Source organism: Zingiber officinale, chromosome 6B, assembly GCF_018446385.1.
Source record: "Zingiber officinale cultivar Zhangliang chromosome 6B, Zo_v1.1, whole genome shotgun sequence".
Taxonomy (NCBI): Eukaryota; Viridiplantae; Streptophyta; class Magnoliopsida; order Zingiberales; family Zingiberaceae; genus Zingiber; species Zingiber officinale.
In genome coordinates, this window is record NC_055996.1 from 85,961,317 (window position 1) to 85,969,875 (window position 8,559).

Here is an 8,559-nt window from a genome sequence, read left to right on the forward strand (position 1 = left end):
TAAAATTAATTTCACTTGTATAAGACACCATTATCATTATTATTATTATTATTATTAACTTAGTTTTATCGATTGCCAATTTACTATTGTTAGCTATCAAAATATTTTTTAATAGAGACACACTTTCTCAGATAAACTTAAAATCGATGTCTTTAAGGTGATATCATTTCACTTGACCTACAATTAAAAATATTAACGCTTTAAATTTTAAGTCTAGTAAATTTTTAAAGCTTTGACTTTTAAAGAAGAGAAAAATTATTATGAAATTAATCTGGTCTATTCAGTCAATTAATCATCTTTGTCTCGGTTTAATTCAAAAGACAGGAAGAGGACCACAAGGGAAGACTTGGAAAAAGACGACCGACTTGAAAGAATAATCAATAGAAAACATTGAATCAGGTGCACTTCTATATATATTAAACAGTAGGCTGTTAATTGCAATCCCCTTCAAGGACAGCAGCAAGCAGTTTAATTACCAGATTCGATGAAGGCTGTGCTTCCGCACTCGTTCTACTTCTCTTTGATGCTTTGTGGGCTTATGAGCCTTGCCTTTTCTTTCAAAGAAGCAGCAGTAGCAACGCCTACAAGAGGCTGCTCAGAAGTCGAGCAGGACGCCCTGCTCGCCTTCAAAGCCAACGTCAAAGATCCTTCCAACCGTTTGGCCTCGTGGTCTCCACGAATAGACTGCTGCAAATGGAGCGGCGTCGTATGCAGAAGTAGCAAGGCCAGCAACGCAACTTTGTTCCAAGGCCAGCTGCATGTCGTGGAGCTCAACCTTGAAAATCCAAACGTCCATACGGCTCTGCGAGGTGAGATACTGAGTCCTTCTTTGTTGAACCTGACTCGGTTAGAGCGGTTGGATCTAAGTGGGAACGACTTCGAAGGCACTCCAATCCCACATTTTATTGGTTCTTTTCAGAAGCTCAAGTATCTTGAGCTTTATGGGTCCAATTTTTCTGGAGTGATTCCATCTCAACTTGGCAATCTGTCGAGCCTTTATCATCTTGGACTGCAGTCAACAATGGATGCTATTCCAATTGGCTCTCCTTTGGATTGGCTCTCTGGTCTCTCTTCTTTGAGGTTCCTCGACCTTACGTTTGTGAATCTCAGCACAGTCTCTCAAAGTTGGTTGTCGGTGGTCAACATGCTCCCTTCCCTACGAGAACTCTATTTGTTCGACTGTAATCTTAATCACATTCCCTCTTCGTTTAGTTCTCATCTCAACCTCACTTCTCTCTTAATTCTTGAAATTCGTTACAATGACTTCAACTCCACTATTCCTAATTGGTTATGTAACCTCACCAAACTGTCAACTCTTTATTTTGATGGAAATTCTCTTTTTGGTCCCATACCCATAGAAATTGCGACATTGTCTCGTCTAAGAGAACTATACCTTGGTGGAAATAATCTTACCGGTTCTATACCCACAAGCATTGGAAACTTGACTAGTCTAATAAGTCTCAACCTTTTTCGGAATTAACTTTCGGGTCCCATACCTATTGAAATTGGTAACTTGACTGTTAAAGTTAATGTGTTATCACTTAAGTTTACTCATCACTAAGGTTACTTGCCCCCTAAGTTTCTAAGGTTACTTGCCCCCTAAGTTTCTAGGTTACTTGCCCCCTAAGTTTCTTTCAAGTCTATATAAAGGCTTTGTAATCAAAAGTTTAAGTATCAAGAAAAACTATCTATTTCTCCTCAAGAGCTCTACCAAAATACTTACCAATTTCAACAGTTGGTATCAGAGCGTCCAGGTTCTACCAATCCAAATCCATGGCCAGCTCGAGTTTAACAAACATCAACCATCTCATTCCAGAGTTTAATGGCGAAGACTATGATTTCTGGTACGTGAAGATGAAGACCATCTTTCGATCTCTTAACCAATGGGAGATTGTGGAGAATGGAGTACAAGAGCCCGAGGAAGCCACTGCCCTCAATGAGGCCGGTCTGAAGAAATTAGAGAAGTCTCGACAAGCCGACGCAAGTGCTCTCTCAATCCTTCAAAGAGCAGTCACTAAGGCTATATTTCCCAGAATCATGCGAGCCAACACGGCTAAAGATGCGTGGGAGATCTTGCAGAGCGAATTTCAAGGAGATGTGAAAGTAAGAGCGATTAAGCTCCAATCACTACTCAAGGATTTCGAAAATGCCAAGATGCAGGAGAAAGAAACACTCATGGAATTCTCAACCAGAATCTTTGATCTGGTCAATATAATGAAATCTCATGGTGAAGACATTACAGATCAAAGGCTGGTACGCAAAATTCTCATCTGTCTTCCTGAGAAATATGATCCCATTATTGCCGTCATTGAAGAAACAAAGGACCTAACAACACTCACCGTTCAAGAAGTGATGGCGTCCCTAAAATCGTTCGAGCAAAGATTGTCCAGACATTCTGAGAAGCCAATAGAGGGTGCATTCCAATCAAAGCTCAAAATTGGTAACAACGAACGAGAAGGCCAATCACGATTTGGATGGAAATCAAGAGGACGAGGTGGACGTATCTCAAAAGGAAAAGGAAAAGACAACTCATCGAATTGCAGCAATTGCAATAAGCCAAATCACTCCGAGAAGGACTGTTGGTTCAAAGGTCAATCGAGATGCAAAATATGCAATCGATTTGGTCATCTCGCCAAAGATTGCCGAAATAGTAACACTTATCAGGCAAATCAGGTTGGAGAAAATCAAACAGCTGAGGAGACACATGGAACATTCTATGTATGTCACACGGCCACCAACAAGGAGCAAGGAAAATGGTTGCTGGACAGCGGATGTAGCAACCATATGACGCCGATCTCAGAAATTTTCTCTGAACTCGACATTAGCATCAATGCTCCTGTTCAGTTTGGAAACGGAGAGCAAACAAAGTCAAAAGGACTTGGGAAAATCGCCATCGAGACGAAGGAAGGACCGAGTTGCATCAACAATGTCTTGTGTGTGCCGAGCTTGAGTCAAAATTTACTCAGCCTCAGACAATTGGTGGAAAATGGGTACAAGCTCTGCTTCGATAACAATGAATGTGTTATATTTGACAGGAGAGATAAGTCAAAGGTGTTCACAAAGATCAAAATGGTCAATCGAAGCTTCGCTCTCAACATCAATTATGCCGACCTAAAAGCTCATCAAGCTTCTACCTCAGGACTTCCTCACATAGAAGGAAAGCAACATGTATGCGAAGGATGCGCGTTTGGAAAGCAACATCGATTACCTTTCCCAAAAGGAGTATCATGGAGAGCTAAAGAAAAGTTGGAACTTATCCACACCGACGTCTGCGGGCCGATGGACACCCTTTCTCATGCTCAGAATAGGTATTTCATTCTTTTCATCGACGATCACACTCGTATGACTTGGGTCTATTTCATGAGGCAGAAGTCCGAAGTATTCATGATATTCAAGAAGTTTAAGAGTCTCGTCGAAAAACAGAGTGGATGCTTCATCAAAACCTTAAGAAGTGACAGAGGCAAAGAATACACTTCTAAAGAATTTCACAATTTTTGTGAAGATGAAGGAGTAGAAAGGCAACTAACGGTAAGGTACACCCCTCAACAAAATGGTGTTACCGAGAGGAAAAACCAGACAATCGTTGAAATGGCAAAATCAATGATGCACGAGAAAGGTTTACCCAAAATCTTCTGGGCTGAAGCAGTCTACACAGCCGTTTATTTATCTAATCGATGCCCAACCACAGCCATACCAAACAAGACTCCGTTTGAAGCATGGAGTGGTAGAAGACCATCGGTGAACCATCTCAAGGTATTCGGAAGCATTTGCTATTCTCAAATTCCAAAACAGAAACGAAGCAAACTTGACGAATCTAGCGAAAGATGTATTTTTGTCGGCTACAACACCATGAGCAAAGGTTATAGACTATTTAACCTACAGCTGGGTCAAGTTATTATTAGCCGAGATGTTCAAGTTGATGAAAATGCTTTATGGAATTGGGAAGAAAACAAAGTTGAAAAGAAAGACATTCTGATCAGTACTGACAAAGAAGATGAAATTGAGCCAAGCACACCAGATTCAAGCTCATCTCAACCCAACGAAGAAAGCTCAACTGATCCAACTTCATCAAACTCCTCATCCCCAAGCGCAACTCCAAAAAGGTACAGATCATTGAGCGATATATATGCTACATGCAATTATTGCTCAATTGAGCCTGAGAACTTTGCTGAAGCAATCAAAGAAGAACCATGGAAAAAAGCGATGGAGGAGGAAGTTCGTGTAATTGAAAAAAATCAGACATGGTAGCTCGTCGATAAACCAAGAGACAAAGAAGTTATAGGTGTTAAATGGATCTACAAAGTAAAGCACAACCCAGACGGATCCATTCAAAAGCACAAAGCAAGACTTGTGGCCAAAGGATATTCTCAACAGCCTGGAATTGACTACGGGGAGACGTTTGCCCCAGTAGCTCGGCTAGACACAATCCGAGCTATAATTGCATTCGCCGCCAGCAAAGGGTGGAAACTTTATCAGCTTGATGTCAAGTCAGCATTTCTCAATGGTGAATTGAAGGAAGAAGTGTATGTAGATCAACCTCAGGGTTTCATCCTCAAAGGAAAAGAAGGAAAAGTCTACAAACTTAAGAAAGCGCTATATGGACTTAAACAATCTCCTCGCGCTTGGTACAGTGAGATCGACAACTACTTCAACCAAACAGGATTCAAGAAGAGCAAGAGTGAAGCAACCTTGTATGTCAAACGTCAAGGTATCGATGTTCTTATAGTCACTTTGTATGTTGATGATCTGATTTTCACTGGAAGCAACAAAAAGATGATCGAAGAGTTCAAAGATGACATGACTCAAAAGTACGAAATGAGCGATATGGGTCTACTTCAACATTTTTTAGGCATGGAGATCTACCAAGAAGAAGAGACAGTCTTTATTTGCCAAAAGATGTATGCAGAAACGATTTTAAAGAAATTCAACATGTTGGGATGCAATCCCGTCTCTACACCACTCATTATGGGGGAGAAATTGAAGAAAGAAGATGGAGGAAAAGCAGCGGATGTCACTTATTACCGTAGCCTCATTGGTAATTTGTTATATCTCACAGCAACTAGACCTGATCTCATGTATGCTGCAAGTCTACTTTCAAGATTTATGCAGAGTCCGAGCCATTTTCATCTCGGTGCAGCAAAGCGGGTCTTACGATATGTTCAAGGGACAACTGACCTCGGTCTAAGCTTTCAGAAGAATCACGCACTTAATCTTGTCGGATATTGTGACAGTGATCTTGGTGGATCCTTAGATGACATGAAAAGCACTTCGGGGTACTGTTTCTCCTTTGGTTCAGCAATATTCTCATGGGTATCCAAGAAACAACAAAGTGTTGCACAATCGTCTGCGGAAGCCGAGTACATCTCAGCATCAGTAGCCACTTCACAAGCAATTTGGCTTCGAAAAATCTTGGCTGATCTCGGTCACCATCAGATTGAAGGAACCGTGCTATACTGCGACAACAAATCTGCAATCGCTATGGCTAAGAACCCAGTTCACCACAACCGAACTCGACATATAGCACTCAAGCATCATTTCATTCGACAGGCAATTGAAGATAAAGAAATTCAACTTGAGTTCTGTCGATCTGAGGAGCAATTATCTGACATCTTCACAAAAGCACTTCCGAGAGAAAGATTTCAACAGCTCCGAGCCAAACTTGGAATCCGACAACACATTAAGGGGGAGTGTTAAAGTTAATGTGTTATCACTTAAGTTTACTCATCACTAAGGTTACTTGCCCCCTAAGTTTCTAAGGTTACTTGCCCCCTAAGTTGCTAGGTTACTTGCCCCCTAAGTTTCTTTCAAGTCTATATAAAGGCTTTGTAATCAAAAGTTTAAGTATCAAGAAAAACTATCTATTTCTCCTCAAGAGCTCTACCAAAATACTTACCAATTTCAACATTGACTAGTCTAACAAGCCTGGACCTTTCTTGGAATTCATTTTCGGATCTCATACCTGTTGAAATTTGTAACTTGACTAGTCTAACAAGTCTCGACCTTTCTTGGAATTCACTTTCGGGTCCCATACCTGCTGAAATTGGTAAATTGACTAGTCTAACAATGCTCGACCTTCGTGTTAATTCACTTTCGGGTTCCATACCTATTGAGATTGGGAAACTTTCCAAGTTACCCGATCTAGATCTCTCTCAGAACTCTTTAGTGAGCATCCTCTCAGAACCTCATCTTGCAAACCTAACCAACTTAAAAAGTTTAATCTTAAGGGAAAACTCTCAAATTACAGTTTCATTAGACTATGACTGGGTCCCTCCTTTTCAACTAGAATTGATTGATTTAGCCTCTTGTATAGTGGGTCCTAGGTTTCCACAATGGCTTCGCTCACAAAAATCCATGATAGAGTTAAGTTTGTCGAATACAAGCATCGAGGACAACGTGCCTAGTTGGTTTTGGAATATTTCATTTGCCACCTTTGGGTTTATTGATCTTTCTCATAACAAACTTTTTGGCACTTTGCCCTCATCCTTAGAGGGCATGACAAGACTTGATGTTTTGGTTCTAAGCTATAATAAACTGGAAGGTGTTATTCCTCGTTGGCCACCTCAAATCTTGGCTCTAGACCTATCTTTCAATAACTTTTCAGCATTACCATCAAAGGTCTCAACTCAACTCAACTCATCTTTTTATTTTAATTCATTTTGGAGAGGATTTCAGTTAATGTCGTCAAATAATCAGATCAATGGGAGCATACCGTCTTATATTTGTAATTTGAAACAACTTGGTAGCTTGAATTTATCCAACAATCAATTATCTGGCGAGATTCCCAAGTGTTGGCAAGAAGCAGCTGCGAGGCTTTATTTTGTTCATTTGGGAAACAACAAGCTCAGCGGGGAGATTCCGGAGTCCCTTGGAAACTTGATTGGCCTACGGTCTTTGCATTTAAACAATAATAATCTTGGTGGGCATCTTCCATTGTCGTTGCAAAATTGCAGTGGGTTAGTTGTTCTTGATCTTGCCGATAATAAATTTTCAGAAAGTATACCGACGTGGATTGGACAAAGCTTGCAAAATCTGACTATTCTAAGATTAAGATCAAATGATTTTTCTGGCATTATTCCTGCAAATCTTGGAGAATTAAATGATCTTCAAATTGTTGATCTTGCCAATAATAATTTATCAGGAGAAATACCATATTCCTTTGGCAATTTCAATGCAATAACATCCAGAACGAGAACAATGGTTCAGAAAGTTTCAACTGAAAGAGAAGTTGATTTTATTCTATTCGGAGGAAGTGATAGTATATCAATTGTCACCAAGGGAGATGAATATATTTTTTCATCCATTCTTTATTTGGTGAAGAGTATAGATCTTTCAAATAATAGTCTTATTGGTGAGATTCCTATAACAGTGGGATCTTTAGCAGGGCTTCAAACATTGAATTTGTCGAGGAACAATTTAAGAGGCAAGATTCCATATACTATTGGTGGGATGATATCATTGGAAACTTTGGATTTGTCATTCAACAATTTATCTGATGTTATTCCTCAAAGTTTGACAACATTGACTGCTTTAAGTCATTTGAACCTTTCTTACAACAATTTATCAGGACAGATTCCTTCAGGAAATCAACTTCAGACACTAGAAGATGCATCAATTTATAAAGGAAATGCCTATCTGTGCGGAGATGTCATCCAGAAGAATTGTTCTAATTATAATAGACATAATTTGACAATTGAAGGGTATCAGAATAATAGATGTCAGTTATTACCACTTTACCTTGGCAGCTTTGCAGGATATGTTACTGGACTATGGGGTGTGTTTATCATCTTATTGTTCAAGAAGGAATGGAGGAATTTTTATTTTCAAATGATAGACAAAATTTATAACAAGGTTTGGGTAGCAATTAAGATAAGAATGAATAGATCTCATACTAGTTAGTTATGAAAAGTTCATGCATGTACTATTGATATATTATGAGAAGGATAATGAGTTATGTTTGTTCAAGAAATGTTTAGAGAAAAATCAAATATCAATGAAATTTATTACTCAAGGATCATTATATCTTTTCGGTGGCTTGTATAATTTTTTTTTTTACATTAAACTTTAATCACCAACTAAAATGTTGAAAGATGATTGTCAACACCAACTATTTTTTTGACAATGAATGATGCAAAATATATTCACACAATTAATTAATCGGTTATATGAATGTAAGAATATTTAGAACCAAGTATAATTTTTTTCATGATTAATGATGGCTATACCATATTGAGTTAAGAGAAAGCAATTTTAGAATAACTTAATCATGTTAGAACAGGTAGAGAGGTAGAGAATTGAATAGTTGTGTTCGCTTCTTTGATCTTAATTTATAGTAGAAAACTTGAAATAATACTAACATTTTTGTTTTGCTTGATAGACACCTTTTTAAGATGATTAATCCAAGAGTTCACTCCTCACTTCACAAATAAACTATGAAAACCTCCTTCCTGGAGGTGGAGATGCCTTGTACAAGCTCAAGTACTAAAATACAGCAAGAAAATAAGAACACAAACATAAAATACAATCAAGAATGGCTTTTAGGGTTTACAATGAGAAACTTTG

The 8,559-nt window shown here is 38.8% G+C and overlaps 1 protein-coding gene across 1 annotated transcript; it reads left to right on the forward strand.

Moving 5' to 3' along the window:
* Positions 1-457: 457 nt before the first annotated feature.
* On the forward strand, positions 458-8,003 carry LOC121992945 (receptor-like protein 3). The gene is made up of 2 exons (XM_042547589.1): positions 458-809; positions 6,744-8,003. The coding sequence occupies exons 1-2, from the start codon at positions 485-487 to the stop codon at positions 6,746-6,748; spliced, it is 330 nt and encodes a 109-aa protein (XP_042403523.1). The 5' UTR covers positions 458-484; the 3' UTR covers positions 6,749-8,003.
* The last annotated feature ends 556 nt before the right edge of the window (positions 8,004-8,559 follow it).

Excerpts from the sequence above, each read along its gene's own strand:
- LOC121992945 (XM_042547589.1), top strand. The coding sequence starts at position 485 with ATGAAGGCTGTGCTTCCGCACTCGTTCTACTTCTCTTTGATGCTTTGT.